Genomic DNA, 20,187 nt, shown 5'->3' with positions numbered 1-20,187 from the left:
TCTCCAACTGACATGCCTGAGGAGCATCTTCCAAGACCCTGCCCCTCACCAGGAGGGAGTTACCTGTGTGTCTGCCACACCTCTGTTGTTCTCCAGGACAAAAGGAAGGAAATTCTCTACACACTGAACAAGACAAAAGGCAGGCCAGAGCAAGGGGAAGATAAGAACACTCAACACACAGAGACACTCTCCAACTCACTGATTGTGGGGAGTCAATTACTCCCCCAAAATGCTCTACTATTGAGTCAGGGGAGAATCCAGTGTTTCCCAGCCAATGCACCAAATGTAAGGGTCCAAAAACCAATGAAGACCCCAGACTCAGATAGTATGCAAAAACAAAGAGCTTTTATTCTGCAGAAACATCTAGCATGCAAGGAATTACCATTGTTTCCAAATGGCAACACCTACAGAGACATTTGAATTCCTTTTATAACAGGATTGTTTAATTGCATCTGAGTTAACAGCAGATTTCTAAAACTTAGGGCCCATTCCAAGGGGTTACAGAATCCATCAACTGAAGGTCATAAAGAAGATATACACCACAGGACCCCAGGTGCAAAAACAGGAGATAAGATATTGACTGAGTTTGTGGAAACAAAATTTCAAGGATGGCTTAGTTACAGTCTTAACTTTTCCATGACTCTGCAAGCCAGTAACAGATGGTAAAAGTTAAGCCACATAATTAATTGCTCCTAGTGTATATGCATGTAGGCATTTTCTGTTATAACTTCTCATTCAATTTATGAGTGAATTTATGTACAGACCTCCAGTGAGTGAGAGTCTTACAAGTACTGAGAACATAGGGCAGAGATAAGTCCCCTCCCCTTTTCTCCCTGAGACTTCAACTTAGACAAGCAGAGTTCCCTGCTTTACCAAGCCTTCTGCTGTGTCACTTTGAGGTGCTAAGTGGGGGCTGCAGAAGCCAGACTTAAAGCATCAACTGCAGAACTGCAGAAGCAGAATACCTTTCACCCAGCATAGAAATAGCAAATGGTCTAAATGATCCATGGTTTAGTTTCTGGGTGGGATGTGAAAAATGAACTCACTAGGATGGGGGGTGTGCTCCCAGGACTCAATGTAGGTGACTTTAGCCAAAATGCCCAACAGTGGGGATGTGGAACCTGAAGAGACCACCTCCAGTAGATAGACAGGGGCTCAAGTGGAGGCATGGGGACACTAACCCACCTACAAAACTTTCTACCAAAATTGCTCCTGTCTAAAAGAAATACAGGGACTGAAGGAATGGCTGACTAATGACCAACCCAACAAGGGATGTATCCCACAGGTAGGCACCAAACCCTGACACTATTACTGGTGCTATGTTGTGCTTTCAGACAGGAGTTTAGCATGGCTGTCCTCTGAGAGACTCTACCAACAGCTGACTGAGACAGATGCATATGCACCAGCCAAGCACTGGACTGAGGTCAGGGACCCCTATGGAAGTGTTAGGGGAAGATTTGAAAGAACTGAAGCAACCCCATTGGAATCCCAACAGTATCAATTAATCTGGATCCCTGGTAGCTCCCATAGACTGAGCTACCAACCAAAGAGCATACATGGGTTGGTCCAAGGCTGTTTTGTCTGACTCCAGTGGGAAAGGATGCAACTAGTCCTCTAGAAACTTGATGTCCCAGAGTTGGGGAATACAGGGAGTATCCTCTCAGAGGCAATGAGGAGAAGGGATAGGGGAAAGAATTCTGCAAAGGAGACAGCATTTGGGATGTAAATAAATAATTTATCAATAAAAAATTTAAAAAAAGAAAAATAGAAAATAATCTCTGGCTTCATTTTGCACATGGCAGTCAATGGGGACAATCTTTTTGTATCAGAGAATACCCACCTATTACAAGGCTCTTGAAAATACTTTTATTTGGTGGGGCTGGAGAGAGGGCTCAGCAGTTAAAAGCAGTAGCTGCTCTTTCAGAGGTCCTAAGTTGAACATCCAGCAACCACATGGCGGCCCATGACCATCTGTAGTGGAATGTGATTCTATCTTCTGGTGAGCACTCATATACATAAAATAAATAAATAAAATTTTCAAAAAGAAAAAATTCCACTTAAAGTTTTATTTGGCATTGGAGTAAGCATAAGCACTATGAACAAATAATAAGGGGCCAAACAGAATCCACCCATACCTCCAGTCATAGGGCTTTTCCACATATTCCTGTCAATGTTGCTTTTCTATCACATTGTTTATGTGTAGAATATACTTATACCCCTTCTTACTGCAAGTTATAAAAGTTTGTATGGTATAGGCTGTATTGCACTCACTATGCTCAATAAATCTTTACAATCAATCCATAGAATTAAGTGAGCTTTCCCTGAGAATTGTGATGATTCTTCACATCTATTGGATCCTGTAAGGGTTACAGATAGAACAGCTTTTTATTGCCTATCCCAGGATTAGTTATTGGAATACAAGAAAGGACTCAAAATAGCTTGTATGATTAGTAATGATGAGTAATATGATAATATTACAGCAAAGATATCAGAAATCAACAAGTGATGGGTGAATTGAGGATGGCAATTTCACAAACTAGAGCAGTAGATGATCTGTTGCTCAAATGTAGTTCTGGTTGTCAAGAATTTGCTGGCATGTGTTGCTTTAACATGTCAGATTTTTCCAACACTATTGATAGTCAAATTAGTGGTCTACATAAAATGATTAAAAACAGTTCTCTCAAGTGACATTTGAATGACTGCCTTGGCTATGATTTTCCTATTTCCTTGGTCCTCTGTTAGCTATCCTTGTAATTCCCTCACGCTTACCTACATTAATTAGACTAGCCATGCATTCAACCATGGTATCTATTACACCCATTATTTTTTCTTTAAAAAATTAGAATGGGGAGATGAAGGAAGCAAACAGAATAAACATGGAAGAAACCAGGACTGTCAATCATCACGACTAACTTATTCAAGAAAAGGAAATGAATGGCAGCTTGTCACTTGGAATGCCAGAGTGAAAGTGCCAACAACCCGGTGACCCTTTGCTGTTCTATTTAGAACCAACCTCCACCCAATGCTCCAGTATGCTATGAATTGTTTAGGCCCCAACTTTGGGATTTTTATCCCAATGAATACAACTCATCCCTAAGAAAGAACCCCCATGTACTTTGCATCCTCCACCAATAGAATCTAATATTATGCTTATCACAGATCCTACCTCAGTGCCCTAGCCCTAAGCTTTGTTTATCAGCCAATAAAACTCATTCTTATTGTAAAGGTCACAGGTGCATTGCTACCTTGCTAGGAAGTTTCTATGTAGCTATGAATAAAGCTTCTTTGTGGTAAATGTCATTTGGAAAACTCTTCACAAAGTTTTACTATGTTTAAATGTATAAGAATAAACCATGAGGTCAGATCCTGAAGCTTTTGACCCAGTGCCTGCAAAGATAGCACTGACTCAAATTTCATTCTTCGCCTCTCAGGGATCTTCTCCCCACTGACCCTGAGGCTTGCAGGGCACCCAACAACTAGAAACAATCATTGAGTGAGGTAATACAGACCCAGAAAGACAAATGTCATGTCTTCTCTCTCATTGGATGCACCTAGCTCCAAATCCTTAGATATGAATACACAGTGTTGAGTAATTGCAGAAAGTAGGGAGGGACCACTGTCAGAATAGGGAGATTAAGGAGAAGAGAGGGTATATTGCAGGGCACACGTGATATGACTGGGAAGATGTATAAAAGGGGGTACTTTAGGGAAGTATGGGTAACACAATAAATTTGTCTTAAAGGTACAAGAAATCATACTATTATCTATTTATCTTTTAAAACCTAAAATACATATAATCTGTATGAAAGTACACATACATAATTTAAATGAAAATTTCTCATCTGGACTGACAATGTTCCCTCCAAGAAACAAAGACCACCTAACAAAACCTTTCGATAACTAGATATGAAAAACCTTCTTTTGGTCAGGGATGTCTTAAGAAATTCCCAAAACATTACAAGCTATCATTATTGAACTAGGTTACCCTGCAGAGGCAGGAAGTAACTCCCTATTGCTGAAGATACCATGCACTTCAGATACAGGGCTCAGACGCCCCTGAGCTGGAACTGAACTGGATGTCTCTTTCCCTGAGGACTTCCCCTGAGGCTTCATGGTACCAGAAAGCACCAAGCAAGCTTCCTGGGGAGAAGAGTAACCAATAGTTGTAGCCAGCTATGATGCCTACAAACCACAGCAATGACCAACATGCACAACAATCCTAAGAGGTCAGTAGTGGCACGCATTCCTTGGCAGGGACCAACAGCTCTCTAGCTGGACTTACTCAACAAGAAGGAATCTATTCCTGGTATTGGAAACCTAGCCAAGTATCCAGAGCTAGTGAAGTCATGGGTGTTAACCATCACTTAACCAACTTAGCATAATCCCTAACAACAATCTAAACATTTATTCTTATAAACTCAGGTAAGTGTAGTCCTTACTCCTCATGAAGAGAACTTTTCTTGGAACAAATGGAGACTTTATGGATGAGATTTGGAGTTAAGGCTTGTATTAGAGTTAGGAATAGTGTTAGGTCCACCATGAGGGCTAGGCTAGTGCTAGGATTAGGCTTAGTGCTGTGCTCAGGCCCCAGCTGTTTAAGGATAAGGATCAGTTCGGGTTTAATGTTTAATGTTCAGGTTTAGGTTAGTATTAGGGCTAAGGTTTAGACTATTGATCGTGTTAAAATTAGGGATAGTTTTAAGGCCAGAGCTTTAAAGAAAGTGTGTGAGACTGTGTATATGTCTTGATGTGTGTTTGTGCGATCATGTTTCTGTGTTTTGATATGAGTGTGGTGTGGTGTACATAATTTTAAGTGTAGGACCATGTTTCTCTGAGTATGTGTTTGGAGGTATAATAGAGTTGTGTGTGTGTGTTTGTGCGCACATGCGAGTGCGTGTGTGCAACTGAGTGTCAGTGAATCAACTGTGTGAAAATGTAAGGAGAAATTTGACACCATGTGAAAGAGTTTCTGTGTGTGCATGTGCATGTGTAGGCAACAATAAGTATGAATGTGTGACTGTGGGTGAGAGGGAAAAAGTACATAAGAGTGTGCGTGTTCACATGACTGTATATTGTGTGTGTTTTGCAGCGTGAAAGTGTATAATATCATGTTCGATTTACTTTTTGTTGCTGTGATAGACAACCAAAAGCAACTTGGGAAGAAGTGTTTATTTCAGCTTACAGGTCAGTCCACCAACAAGGAAAGCCAAGGGAGGAATGGAAAGCAGGAATCATGGAGAAAAGCTGCTTATTGGCTTGCTTCCTCTGGCTTGCTTCTGTTGGTGTATTCAGTTACCTTTTACAGTCTATAACCATGTGCCGACGAATAGCACCACCCTTAGTGAGTTGGGCCCTCCTTCATTAATAGAAATTAAGAGAATGCCTCACACATATGACCACAGGACAGACTGACAGAGGCAATTCCTCAAATGAGATTTCTACTCTGTTAATGTGTAGGTTTGAGTTAAGCTGACAAAGACTAGTCAACACAGACTTCAAAACCTACGTTCAAAGATAAATAAAAGTATGAGGGTGTTATTATGTGTATGTATGACCATGTTTACCTGCTTCAAGCATTTCTGCATGAGATTGTGTGTTTAATACACTGTGTCATTTAAGTGTGCAGGCATGTGGGCATTCAAGTGTGAGAATGTACACTTGCATGCAAAATGTCTGTAATTCTGAGTATACATGAGTGTGAATACATGTGAGCATCTGAGAGTATAACAGTATGAAAGAATATGTAACAATATGGGCCTGAGTTAGGGTTTCTATTCTTATGATAAAACACCATGACCAAAATAAACTTGGGGAGGAAAAGGCTCATTTCATCTTATAGGTTGTGATCCATCATCTGTGGAAATCAGAGCCTGAACTCAAGGCAGAACACAGAGGCAGGAGCTGGTGCACAGGCCATGGAGAAATGTTGCTTACTGGCTTATTTCCCAATGCTAGCTTAGCCTCCTCTGATATACCATCCAGGACCACCAGCCCAGGTGTGGCATCAGCCATAGTCACCTGGGCATTCTGATATCAGTCATCAATAATTTAAAAAATGCAACACAGGCTTGCCCACAGGCCAATCTGATTGGGAGCATTTTCTCAATGGAGGATCTTCTTCCCAGATGACTGTATCTTGTGTTGACAAAACACTAGCCGAGACAGTGTGTGTTAGTGTGTGTGTGAGAGAGATTTTGTATGAGTATGCTAATTGTGTGTGTGCATAAATGCTTGAATTTTTAAGTATTAGTTCAAGAGCCCTCAACTAAGGTCTCTAAGTCTGTGCAGTCTAGCCCTCTGGCCTTTCCTGGAGTTGAGACCATGTGTAATTATGGCAGACTTGTATGCCAATGGTGGCATGAGTCATGTGAGGCTCCAATGACCCTACCTTGACCTTCCTTCTATGAATGAATACTGGCCATCCATAGGCCTGAGGTGATAAACTCTTACAAACAGGTGGAGCTGTCTCATATGGACAACAGCTGTTTGGCTAGGAAGAGAGTACTGTACCACACCTGGATTTGCCTCCTGTTTGTACTCTTGGGCATTTGGAGCAATAGGAGCTGGATCCTGAAGCCACCAACTCCACCCACAAGAGCCATCACCCCAATGAGAAACTAAAGAGGCAGGGAAGGCCTACATATACATCGTGACCACAGTTCTGCAGAAACCTGAGGAAATGTTCTGGAATCCTGCAAACAAGCACCTGGATGTCCCACCCTGGGAAGCAGGTGCCAGGCTAGATGCACATTCAACCTGTAATGTCTCCTCCTGGAGCCAAGCTCATTCCCCACAACCAACACTGGATCTTCACAGTCACCATGATCCTTACTATGACAGATGTGACATTCAACATGGAAAGCCATGTCTACAGTGTTTAGTCCTGAGGTTTTAGACCTTGGTGACTGGCCAAAGGTCCACCAAGTATGAAGACAAGCAGAACCAGGGAGGCTGCATTCAGTGTAAAGAAGAAAGGAGGAAGGCTGAGTACTAAGTAGATGCTCTAAATTCTCCCCTGCCCAGTAATGGATACTTTCCCCCGCTAAGAATGAACACTATTCATCCCATATGTTTTCATACTGAAAATATCTTTTCATACTCTATAATCTGATCATTGTTTCTCTCATCTCCTCCCTGAACTTCTCCACTTCCCCACCTTCTCAACTACTCTCTCTCTCCCTCCCTCCCTTCCTCTCCCCTCTAGCAAACAGGCACATAAAACAAAAAACCCAAGCCAGAATAAAACAAATCAAACAAACGAAAAAAAAAAAAAACCCACCCAAAACAAAAACCAACAAACATACATACGCAGACACACACATATGCATAAGACCAGTAAAGTAAAATGGACAAAGCATCAGGAGACAAAATATCTCCAAGAGTACCCTGAACAAATTTTAAATGCCCCTCCTGGTCCCCTTTCAGTGTGGGCACTTCTGGACTGGCTCCCCAGGTCCACTCTTTTCCAAAGGCACTGACACTTGATTCATGGTGACCGGCCAAACATTTGAGGTTCTCAACACACCGGATAAGCTGACTTGTTAAATTCACTTTTGGTCATTTCGTATGCCTACCTATCTTCAGAAATAGACGCCGCTATCCAGACACACAACACGGAAATAGCGTCATCGAGCTGCGCGTCATTAAGCCACACCCCCTGCCTAATGGGAAAAGCGGCGCAACCACCCTTTAAAGGCGCCTGCAAAAGCAAAAGCAAAAGCCAATCAGGTTTTGCGGCAGAAGCGCGTGAGCAGTGACGTCATCAGCTGCTGTTTATTCCTAAATTTAAGTATTTCGGGGTCGGCGTGGAGGCAGGAGTACGTGTCCGTTTAGAAGCAAAAGCTGTTTAGCGACCGCCAACAGAACTGGTAATGACACGCAATCGTGAATACCAGTCATCCAACAGGCATTTACTAAGTACCCAGTATATGCCAGGCACTTTTCTGGGGGCCGCTACCTAAGCCAGAGGTCTAAGTCTGATCGTCAGGCAGCAGTCAGCTTTCCACCACCCCACCCCATGCCTAACACACTGCTCTGTGCACAGTAGACGTTCAGAACAAGTCAAGCAATCAATGTATGACTCTGTAAAGACCTCTTGGGACTCTTGCCTCGGTGCTGGAGCAGTTGACTTGCAGAGACCCTGCAAGGAAACTGGTGGCCAGTAGCAGGTGCTGTGGAGTCACCTGGGCGGGCTGTGTCCAACACTGATCCCTTTCAGGCTACAGGAATGGCGGCTGCAGCTGCTGGTGGTGGTGTTGGACTTGCGGTATCTACAGGATTGGAGGCAGCAACGCTGCAGAAGCTGGCGCTTCGGCGGAAGAAGGTGCTGGGGGCTGAGGAGATGGAGCTGTACGAACTAGCGCAGGCTGCAGGCGCCGCCATCGACCCGGATGTGTTCAAGTGAGAAGGCGAGGGTCGGGACTTCGAGCTCATACTCCTTACAGATAATGCCTGCTTCAGGACACCTCATTCCTGCATCCGCTACTCTAAAATATCCGTGTCTCTATAAGGGGTTTCAAGACGGTGGCCCAGCTGGCGCGACTCCTGGAGCATGTCCGCTCTGTGGCTTGCAGTGTTCACTAAGCACTGCATTTGTTTTCCTAGGATCCTGGTGGACTTGCTGAATCTGAACGTGGCTCCCCTTGCCGTCTTCCAGATGCTGAAGTCCATGTGTGCTGGGCAGCGGCTGGCAAGCGATCCCCAAGACTCGGTGTCCATATCTCTGCCCACATCCACATCAGAGACCCGAGGTTAGAGGTGGGCTGGGTACTTCTGCCCAGAGGGTGGCCCGGTGGGGGAGGAGCAGAGAACCCCAGGCTGGCTTGTCTTAGAACTTAGCCTGTCTATAGGCGTCCTCCTAGGGTCTGCAGACTCATCTACCTTCCAGGGACCTTAGTTGGCTCCACCTTTGGGATTGTACTGTTGGATCAAAGACTGGTCCAAACAGTCTAGGGTCCATCTGTCTGACTCCTTACCACTTCATTATGCCACATTCCACAGGTACTGGAATAAATGTGGCTTCGGCCTTCGTCTCCCTGACAATCACAGGCTCAGGAAGTACTCAGAGAACAGAGCAAGCAACTCCTTACCTACCCTTCCCAGGCCAGGTCTAGCTCCCTGCATCTCAGGCCGGGCCAGCACACCTCCCATCTGGGGACTTTTTGGGTTGCAGGACTGAAGCCATCTGACTGCTGTAGAACACAGAACAGAGGTCTGACAAAAAGATTAACCCAGTGCTCAGGTGTGAAGGGCTCCCCTTCCCTTGTGGTCATGACTGGGACCAGGCGTAAGCAGATGGTGGTGATCAGAGGGTGTAACAGAGGGATCTCAGGTCCTCCAGCCTACCCATCCTATCTGTTGCATCTGCTCTCTTTGGCTGTTGGAACCCTCTGACATACAGCTTGTCCTCCATGACAAGTGGAAGGAGATCCAGTGCTGGTTCCTTGCCTGGAAGCACAGGAACAACCTGGAAGGAATCTGAATTCAAGTGGGGTAAACTGAGCTGCCTGGTGGTCAGGTGTGGGGGCCCACACATACTCAAGGATCTACCCTCTTTCTGATCAATTTGTGTCTCTGGTCTCTATAACCCTCCTTTCTCTGCTAGGAAGAGAAACAATGGTAACCTTTTCCTCAGGCCTGTAGCCTCTCCAGGTCTGTTCTATGGCCCAGCTCCCAAGCACCTGCCTCCCTGCCCTTGCCCCTCACTCTGGTTCTCTTGCTGCCTGTCTTCTCTTTTCACAGGCATTTGATCGTCTCATCTCTGGGTTTGATGTTGATGTTTACTCTCTCACTAGAGATTGCCATTGTCCCACAAGGCCAGGACAGCTTTGAGCTACAATACCAAGGCACTGTAAGCCACCCCAGCCACGCAACTCAGAACCAGGACATGTTTTCTTGCTCAGTTCATCAAAGACACAGTATTTTTAGAATATGCAGTTGGACTGGTGTCCCAGGGTAAGACCAACATCCCCACACTTGCACACCTTAAAGATTCCTACCCAGGCAGAGGCTGTAGGTCAGGGACAAACATGAGGTATTATGGTATGCTGTTGGGAACATGACCCCAGCCTCTTCAACACTGTCCCTCCACGGATTGCAAGTATGGCATAGGGAACAGATGCCTCCCCCCAGCCTCCTTGACAGCACCATTAAGAGTGACATTTTGTGGTCATACGCTTCTACTTATAGTCTGTACTGTCAGTATTTGTGATTCAGAGGTATCAGAAGGCCTGGGGATGTAGCTCATGCTTCATGACTAGTATAGAGAAAACTAATGTACCAGGTACCTGACATGTTGTAGAAATTATTTAATTCCTGGCCCAGGGTTTCTACCCCACCTTAAACCAATTAGATCCCGAATGAAAGACTCACTCACAGACTTTATATTTACAGTAAGCCCCAAACAACATAATAACTGGGCAGCTGCCTACTCTTCATGCTGCTAGAATCTACTTTCCTATTGATGACCCCAAGTTATTACTTACTATTTACTGTGTTCCATCTGGGCTGCTCCTATCTCCAACTGGCCAGCCCACAAGGCTAAGCTCTCTTTACTCCTAACCCACAGCCACTTCTTCTCCCTTCTTCGAGTTCTTCTCCTCTGACCCCAAGTCTGGGAAAACTAAACTCCACCTCTGTCTCCTCTGGCTAGCTATTGGCTGTTGTGATCTTTATTTACCAATCAGGAATAACTTGGGTTATTATATAGCAGGATCACAGGGGCTATGTGCAGACTCCGGGGGCCTACATTTAGTATTACAGTAAAAGACAAACCCCAATACTAACACACATGTACATCTGCAGGCAGAGCTGAGAGTTCTGCATCTTCATCTGAAGGCTAGTGGAAGACTGGCTTCCAGGCAGCTAGGGTGAGGGTCTTATAGCCCACACCCACAGAGACACACCTACTCAACAGGGCCACACCTCCTAATAGTGCCATTTCCTGGGCCAAGCATATACAAACCATCATAAATAGCAGATGGTCCATGGCCTAGGTTTTGAATGGGATATGAAAAGTGGACTCCTCAGGGTCAGGCCATTTGGATGTTGCTTTGTCCATGCTGTCTACTACCATACCTGCACTCACCTTGTTTCTGTGAAATCAGTGCCATTACCTGTTTCCTCTGCACCAGGGCCCAGTTAAAACCACCACATTTCATTCATTCAGCTGAGCAGCACTAAGACCTGGCACAAAGAACAGGGCAAGAGCAAAGCTATTTAAATGTGCTGGGCCCCTCTCATGATTTTGTGTCTAAAGCACTGCTAAAGGACATGTCTTCTGAGTCTTCAGTGTGAAGAGTTTGACTTACACAGTGTATACCCTCTAATTTCCCTGAGCTTTAAAATCCTTCATGAGGCTCTTTTCAGTAGGCCATCTTTTGACAAATGCTTTAGCTAACCAAGCAAACCAACTTTGATACTGTTCTTAAACTGTGGGAGGTTTTGTGTTAAACCTATATTCTCCTCTGAGTGGGCCCATGTCAAAAAACCAGCCTGATCAAGTTTTATGTTTCTTCCACTATTAATTTCCATCCTTAAAATCTATCCCTACACATTGCCCCAAACTGCTAGAATGAGTCACCAGACTTATTAAACCCTTTAGTAGTGTAACACACCTCTTTAGTGATTACACTTTCCGAGGCCCCTCTAGGAACCTGTTTAGCCTTAAATCTGGTTCTAAGTACCCAGGCTAGGGCGGGCCCTGAGGGTATCGGTATTGTGTTGCCTGGCTTCTCTTTTAGGAAAGGTCATTGTTGAGTCTTTGAATTCCCTTAGCCAAAGGTAGGGAAGACAATACTGCAGGGGTTGGGATGAGGATGCCTCTGGTAAGGGTGGAGACAATACTTCCTGGGATAGATAAACCATTCAAAACTGAGGGTTCAAAGTTCTCAGTAGAATCCTCCCACACATCTGCACCCCAAAATACAGATTCTCATTCCTTACTAATCAGTGAGTGCACATTAACTTCTACACCCTCTGAGACGGGAATTGAATTTTTTTGTAACTCAACCAATCTTCTAATGAGGGCTTTGGTTTGATTTTCTGCAACTTGAATTCTATGGCTGCTGAAGAGAGGATTCTCTTCCAGAGCTCACTTAGAAACCTTTAAACTTTGTCAATTTATCCAGAGACGCTAGAGGCAATATCCAGCATCACTATATAAAGTCACTACAATTTAGTGTTCAGTTACGCTTGTTCCATCCATACAATAGGTAAGTCAGGATAATCAGATGCATTTATGTTGAAAAGTTGTTTAAATAGTTCACACCATGGATTTCTGGTGTGAACTATTTTCTCCATGCTACTGGAAGAACATTCAATAACTGTAGCTATTGGTGACTTGGAAAACTTGTGCCAGACAGTTAAAAGGTTCATCCTTAAAGTTCTATTTCTCTTGAGCCACTCCTGCTGTGATAGTCTTCATTAGTCAGGGTTCTTTAAAGGAACTAAACTGATGAAATGAAAACATGTATTAAAATACTATATATATATATATATATATATATATATATATATATATATATTTTTTTTTCATTCAAAAGGGATTAATCAGAATGGCTTACAAGCTGAAGTGAGTGATACTATCCAACAGAAAGTCCAAGAATCAAGCAGTGTTTTAGTTTACAAGATTCAGGTCAGCATTCCCAACGTGCTGCTGGAGTCCCCAGGGATTCTTACAGAGCTCCTAATTTTGAGTCTATGTTGGAATTCCAAAGGAGATTCTAACACTAGCAAAGAAATGCTTCAGCAGCAGGATAGATGAGCCAGGGAAAATGAGAAAAAAACAGGGAAAAAACAAAAGCTTCCTTCTTCCCTGTCCTGTCATGTGGGCTGCCAATAGATGTGGCCCAGAGTTAGTGCTGGTGCTCTCACATCAAATAAGTCAGTTACGAAAATCTCTTACCAGTGTGCCAGCATTTTAGGTTTTAGTTGATTCCTGATGTAGTCAAATTAACAACCGAGATTACTAATCACATATCTGCAGCTGAAACAGGTTGTACACAGCAGAAAGGTAGCCATATTTCCTGGGAAACAAAATGGTGCATGTGCTGCAGCTGGAATCTGCCTCAGTCCTAATTATTGGGTTCCATATCTTTTCAGGAAGAACCCGAGGTGGCCCCATTCTTGGCAATGTGACTATAGCAGCAGAACGTGGAAGTCGTGAAAGACCCATCCAGAGGATGCCACGCCAGCCCAGTGCTACTAGGCTGCCCAAGGTGGGAGGACCTGGAAAAAGTAACTCCCGAAGCAGCCCATAGGCTATAACAAAGACTGCGCTTGACACACGGTCGTCAAGGCAGATGGTGTCCACCTCTTCACTTCCTTAAACCCTTCTGAGAAGCTGAATATCTGTAGCTTTTTGATACTATTAAAAGATGTGGAGTGAGTTCTATGTGGAATCCTGGTTTTGCTACAGCCAAACTAATTAGGACATATAACAGTGATTTTTGTCTCTTTGGATCTTATTTAGAGTGTAAGAAAATATGTATATAGATGAGGGGTTTTTTTGTTTTTTAATAAACAAGCCAGTGTGCTTTTCAGAATGTAAAAAGTTTCCTACAAGGTCCACCCTTCAAAGTAGGTAGGTAAGGATACCAGTATGGTCTCCTGGTGAGTCCAAGCCCCAGTATGGATGGGCTGTTACCCTTTGATCATACATGTTATGAAGAGTTCAATAACATGCATTTACCCCTCCCTGCCAAACCTCCCCCCCCCCCGCTTTTTTTTTGGGGGGGGGTTGTTTTGTTTTGTTTTTTGAGACAAGGTTTCTCTGTGTAGCCCTGGCTTTCCTGGAACTCACTCTGTAGACCAGGCTGGCCTTGAACTCAGAAATCCGCCTGCCTCTGCCTCCCAAGTGCTGGGATTAAAGGCGTGTGCCACCACTGCCCTGCTTTAAACCTCCCCTTTAACAATTAACCCAGTATTAGGGATTTTGTGGCCATTGCCCACACAGATACATTTAGATCCTTCGTTCCTTCTCTCTCTGTCTGTCTCTGTCTCTCTCGCTGTCTCTGTCTCTCCCCCACCTCTCTCTCTCTCTCTCTCTTTCTTTCTCTCATTCTCTGTATGTGTGTGTGTCTTTGTCTTTCTTTTTGTTTTTTGTTTTTAAATTAATACAGGTGCTCACTCTATAACCCATGCTGGCCTAGAACTCAATGTCCCCTGGCATCTGCCTCCTGAGTTCTGGGACTGAACTTCATGTACATTCCACACCTCACCATGCCAGCCTGAGCTCTTTATTTCTAAGCTTTTTTTTTTTTTTTTTTTTTTTTTTTTTTTTTTTTTTTTTTTTTAACTTTAGTTAGCATGCCTCCTCAGTGTAGGCGTGATCACATATCTGCTCTAAGTGGGCCCAGGCCTCCGCCATGACTGTGATGTTGCTGAGCGTTCACACAGCTTCCTGCTCCTTGGCCTGGTCTCTCCACACCACAGTTGGGAAAGGGCTGGTAGGGACTGCTCACCTGCCTGAGAAGGAAGAACGCACACATGATGCTTGAATCAAGTCCAGATACAGTGGCTACTGTCTCTTTAATGGAAGACACATTGTAGGTACTCTTCCATGACTCCCTTCTTCCCAAACTCTGGCAAAAACATTATTTCCATTTCCACCTCCACAGCCCTCCTGTGAAAGCTGTGGTACAAGGAGACGGCTGCTTTGTGTTGAAGGCAGGCAGTCTGAGTTTGAGAATCAAGGTTTCAGAGGTGTCAGCAGCAGTGCATAGAGTCAAATGGAGCAGGGATTAGCAAAATTATTCTCAAAGGTTAAGGTGCTAAACATTACAGATTTGGTTTGTCACAACTGCTCAACTAAGCCAGAGTACTATAGAAACAAACACACAATCTATACATGACTGGTTGTAGCTGTGTTCAGAATAAATCTTATCTGTGTGAAACGAGGCAGCTGCCCTCACATTCAGAAAAAGATAATCCCAGAGAAAACTTGCTAGGTGTGATGGTTTGTATTGAAAGAAAATTTTGAAATAGGCCCAAACTAATAAAAATAGCAGGGCCCTGTGATTCCTTTTCCCTAACCTAAATAGTTAGAAATGCCTGTCAGCGGTTTGGGGCCCAGTTAATTAGTTACAGAAAATATAAAGTTATAAGACAAGGACAAAGGCCTGTAAAGCCTTCCAGAAACTGACTGACCATGAAAGATAAAAGATATACAAGGACATCCTTAGAAGAACAGAGATATGTCCAAATGAGTAATGGGCCATCTGGTGTTCTTCCACCCTTCCACCTTTTGGGCCCGCTCGGCCTGCACAGCCTGCTGATGTTCAAAATGTAAAACAACCAATCATGTGTACCCGAGTGAAAATCTCCCACTTCCCCGACCCCTTGCCTATAAAAGTCCTAATCCTTTTGAGCCTCCGGGTCAGTCCCTCTATCTCCTATGTGAGATATGGAGATATGGACTGGTCCAGAGCTCTGATATTACACTGCCTCCTGTGTTTGCAACAAGCTGGTCTCCTGTGAGTTTTTGGGTGGGCACCGTCCTGAGACTTGAGTGAGAATCCCCCTTTGAGATTTTTCAGTATATGCTCACCCAGGGAGTGGCACTATTAGAGGGTATGGCTCTGTTGGAGTAGATGTGGCCTTGTTGGAGTAGGTGTGTCACTGTGGCTTTAAGACACTCATCCTAGATGCCTGGAAGTCAATATTCTAGCAGCCTTCAGATGAAGATGTAGAACTCTCAGCTCCTCCTGCACAGTGCCTGCCTGGATGCTGCCATATTCCTGCCTTCATGATAATGTACTGAACCTCTGAATCTGTAAACCAGGCCCAATTAAATGTCCTTATAAGAGTTGCCTTGGTCATGGTGGCTGTTCACAGCAGTAAAACCCTGACTAAGACACTAGGTAAGAAAATATTGCAAAACCAGCCAGGCATGGGGCTATAGACCTGTAATTCTGGTGTGTGGAAAGCAGAGATAATAGGTGGCCACAGTTTCTAAGCCAGGGATTCACAGTGAGACCCAGTCCCCAAACAAACAAACAAACAAACACAAAGGAATATATAACAAACACAGGCATACAGGTACACAGCTGTAATACTCAGGAGACAAAGCAGAATGATCTGGAGGAATTCAAGGTTATCTTTGATTACATAATGAATTCAAAACCAGCCCGTGTGGCATGTAACCCAATATCTAAAAATCTAAAGTGTCAGAAGACTGAATGGAGAATCATGACTGAATCTCAGCACTTAGGTCAGTGTTTCTCAACCTTTCTAATGCTATGATCTTTTAGTACAGTTCCTCAGGTTTTGGTGGCCCCCAGTCATAAAATTTTAGTTGCTACTTTATAGTTATAATTTTGCTACGGTTATGAATCATAATGTAGATATATGATATGCAGGATGTGTGATATGTGACTTCTGTCAAAACGCCTTTCAACTTTCAGAGGTTCTGAACCACTGACTTCGGTTGAGGCAAGAGGAGAGGTTAGGGACAGTTAGTTGTACTACAGAGCCAAAACCCTATCTCGAGAACCCATTTCAGTGAAATCATCAAAAACAACGAGGATTGAACTGCAAAAGGTGGCACAAAAAGCAAAGTACAGGGATCCACCCTTCTAACATACAAAGAAGCAATAGGACTTGATATTAACTATTGAAAAAAGCTAAGAAGTGACAGCAAAGTTTCTAATGTGCACCAGGTCAGAATTAATGTTGTATAGAGTGATCAGGGTGAAAAAAAAAAGATGTAATTTTTAAGCACAGTAAAATTTATAACGGTTTATTTTGAATCAGATACTGACATTTAAATATGACATTTAAATATCTACATACTTATAAAATGAACCGGCATCTACATGAAGATGGTCTATTAATATGTTAACGCTCCCATTTTAAAATATATTTACCAAGCTGGAGATGTAGCTCAGCAGTTAAGAGTACTGACTGCTCTTCTGGAGATCCTGAGTTTAATTCCCAGCAACTACATGGTGGCTCACAACCATCTGTAATGGGATCAGATGCCCTCTTCTGGTGTGTCTGAAAAGAGTGACAGTGTATTCATATATATAAATAACTCTTTAACATATCTATCTATCTATCTATCTATCTATCTATCTATCTATCTATATCTATATCTATAGACATACATATCTAGATAGATAGATAGATAGATAGATAGATAGATAGATAGATAGATAGATCTCCCAAGACAGGAATGGTTGCTATGTAGTTCGAATTGGCCTTGAACTCACAGTGGTGATCCTTCTGAGGATTTCTATGCAGACAGCTATTTATGATTGAGGGAAGGTATCTTCCTCAGTGGGAAGATGCACACACTCCTGTAAACCCAAATTATACTACCTGGGTCACAAAAGAATGAAAGTAGGAGGGGGGTCTCATTGGAAAGAGGAGGAGGATGTACAGGAGAGGGAGAAGGCCATAAGATAACGTGTGGTGAATATGACCACAGTATGTCATGTATAGTGTAATCACATGAAAAATAAACTGGTACAAAAATGGTTAAGCAAGACAAAAAGAGGAAAATAATCAAAGTAAAAAATTAACAAATGACAAGAATCAATACACACCTTTCAGTAATAACTATGAATATAAATGGTCTTGCTTCCCCCATTACAACATAGACTAGTAGATTGGATTCCCCCACCCCACCCCATTTTTCCCTCAAAAAAAAATGGTTGCCTTCAAGGAATGTATCTCACCATGAAACAGACACTTCCTCTATTACTCATGGTTCTCTAATAAAACATGGTGTGTGTGTGTGTTTCCTTAGAGTGGCTTAACAGACTTCGGTTAGACTAGTCCAACAAAGACTGTCCAGTTGGAAAGTTCAAGAATCCAGTAGTATTCATTCAGTCCACAAAGCTGGATATCTTAGTCTTCAGTATGTCTTGGAATCCTGAAGTAGGCTCTGGTGACACTGAAGGAATTGACTAGCTAGTAAGAGTGAGGGTAAGCAGGTTTGCAAGAATTTTTCTCTTCTATGTCCTTTATATAGCCATCTAACAGAGGGTGTGGCCTACATTGAGGGTGGGTCTTCCCACTTGGCAAATGACTTGATCAAGGAAAATCCCTCATAGGTGTATATCCAGCCACCGAGGTTTTAATTCATTCTATATATAGTCAAGTTGACAACCAACAATAAGCATCACACATCCTTAGGGTATAAAGGGTAGGGAAAAATATTCCAAGCAAATGGACCTAGGAAACAGACCAATGGAGCTGTTTTAATATCTGACAAACATTAAAAAGACACGGACCCATCATAGTGGGTAAGGGCACAGCCCATCAACAGGACATTATGAGTACACCATAAGGACGGATAAAGAGAAGGGGTTTTCTCTCACGGACTTCTTCCTTCAGAGGGGTGAGGAAGAGGGATGATGGGGTAAGGCTAAGACTCTGTCCCCATTATTTAAGGGTTATAGGCCGAGTGGTTTCACATAGCAGGACGAGAGTTTTAACTTGATCAGCTGTGATGAATCATGTAGTTGCCAACATGCACTTCTAGTGTAAATCTCTGAAAAATAATCAGTAGAAGGCTGAAAATGGATGATTTGATTACAGAGTGAAACTGCAAATTGTCTGGGAGTGGAGGACACAAAGAGGAGAAGTGGGTGTACATAGATAGGGGTTTACATATAGAGTTGGGAAGAGCTGTGGATATTTTGGGTTGAGTCAGATCAGAAAGAGAGGGATGCCAGTAGAGTTGAAAAGTTGAGTCAGATAGCTCACCATTTGGGATGGGAGTTGGGGCTGGGAAGAGGCTGAAGAAAACTGAGCTATCTTGGGAGGTCTCATATGGGTATACCTGGGAAGGAGTTTGTTGTTATGAAAAGATGTAGCTTGAGAGAGAGGTCAATCCATATTGAGAAGGATATAGGAGCAGTCCAGGAGTCTGGACCTTCGAGGTTAGATAAGACTGGTGGTTGGATAAGTACAGAATTGGATGCCTTTAGTTGCTGGTGAGTCTATTTTTCTTAGCTGTGGGTATAAACAACTGTGGTGCTGAAGCAAGCCAGGATCTTGTCCTATATCTGAGATATATATATTCAGGAAGAGAATAGTTAGTGAAAAATAATCACCTAAATACCATTGCATATGGTTGTTAAGTATAATATATAAAGTCCCTTGAACTGTTGAAGAAACATATTGATCATTTTAATCTTGGTTTTACTTTCCTGCTGTGTGTTTAAGACCATGCTGGTAACCAAAAATTGTTGTTTTGGAATAATAACAGATGTGCTTATGCCACCAAGGGATGGCATTGGGACACAGTTGGTGGTAAATAGGCATGCCCACTTGAACAAGAGATGAGACTGGGGACACAACACCCATGTGAACATGTGTGGCCACTCTGCCATGGAACTATGCAAGAATATGGCTCATGCGTGAACAGCCATGACCACTGTGATGGTTTGTATATGCTTGGTCCAGGGAGTGACAATACTAGAAGGTGTACTTTTGATGGAGTAGGTGTGTCATTGTGGGGGTGGGTTTTGAGGCCCTCATCCTAGCTTCCTAGAAGCCAGTATTCTGCTAGCAGTTTTCAGATGAAGACTTAGAACTCTCAGCTCCTCCTGCACCATGCCTGCTGGGATGCTGCTGAGTTATGGCCTTGATAATATGGGACTGAACCTCTGAATCTGTAAGCTGGCGCCAATGAAATGTTGTCCTGGTTATGATGTATGTTCACAGCAGTAAAACCCTAGTTAAGACAGAAGTTGGTACCAGAGACTAAGGAACTGCTGTGATAGGCCTGACCATGCTTTTTTTCTTTTTTTTTTTTTGCATAGAAAAGTCCTATTTTATTGAATTTTCTTCTGTAGAAATGCTGCTTCCCTAGTGCTTCCTAGCTGCAGCTGGAAGAAGATTCATACATGAAGATAATACATTTTTTTCCTTTTTAAAAATTGGATACTTTATTTACATTTCAGATCTTATCCCCTTACCCCATTTCTCCCCAACCCAGGAGCACTCTATCCCATCCCCACTCCTGCTGCTGCTATGAGGATGTGCCCACCACTCCCCCACTTCCACCTCCCCTTCCTTGAATTCCCCCACACTTCCAGCCTTCATGGGACCAAGGACCTCCTCTCCCACCTATGCCCAACAAGGCCATCCTCCCCTACATATACAGCTGGAGCCATGGGTCCCTCCCTATGTGCTCCCAGGCTGGTGGTTTAGATCCTGGGAGCTCTGGTTGGTTGG

At 43.4% G+C, this 20,187-nt stretch overlaps 1 protein-coding gene across 1 annotated transcript; it reads left to right on the top strand.

The window, feature by feature from the left end:
* Positions 1-7,715: 7,715 nt before the first annotated feature.
* Positions 7,716-13,393, top strand: LOC117717837 (mitotic-spindle organizing protein 2). The gene is made up of 4 exons (XM_034515274.2): positions 7,716-7,868; positions 8,219-8,400; positions 8,605-8,750; positions 13,102-13,393. Exons 2-4 carry the CDS (start codon positions 8,228-8,230, stop codon positions 13,257-13,259), a joined length of 477 nt encoding a protein of 158 aa, XP_034371165.1. The 5' UTR covers positions 7,716-7,868; positions 8,219-8,227; the 3' UTR covers positions 13,260-13,393.
* The last annotated feature ends 6,794 nt before the right edge of the window (positions 13,394-20,187 follow it).

The sequence above is a fragment of the Arvicanthis niloticus genome, chromosome 12, assembly GCF_011762505.2.
Source record: "Arvicanthis niloticus isolate mArvNil1 chromosome 12, mArvNil1.pat.X, whole genome shotgun sequence".
Taxonomy (NCBI): domain Eukaryota; kingdom Metazoa; phylum Chordata; class Mammalia; order Rodentia; family Muridae; genus Arvicanthis; species Arvicanthis niloticus.
The sequence above is the reverse complement of the archived record's forward strand: the minus strand, read 5'-3'. Positions and strand labels throughout refer to the sequence as shown.

Bases quoted from the DNA above. Each gene is read 5' to 3' on its own strand.
- LOC117717837 (XM_034515274.2), top strand. From the start codon at position 8,228: ATGGCGGCTGCAGCTGCTGGTGGTGGTGTTGGACTTGCGGTATCTACA. The intron at 8,401-8,604 runs GTGAGAAGGCGA...TTGTTTTCCTAG, and splicing joins ATCGACCCGGATGTGTTCAA to GATCCTGGTGGACTTGCTGA. The intron at 8,751-13,101 runs GTTAGAGGTGGG...ATATCTTTTCAG, and splicing joins ATCCACATCAGAGACCCGAG to GAAGAACCCGAGGTGGCCCC.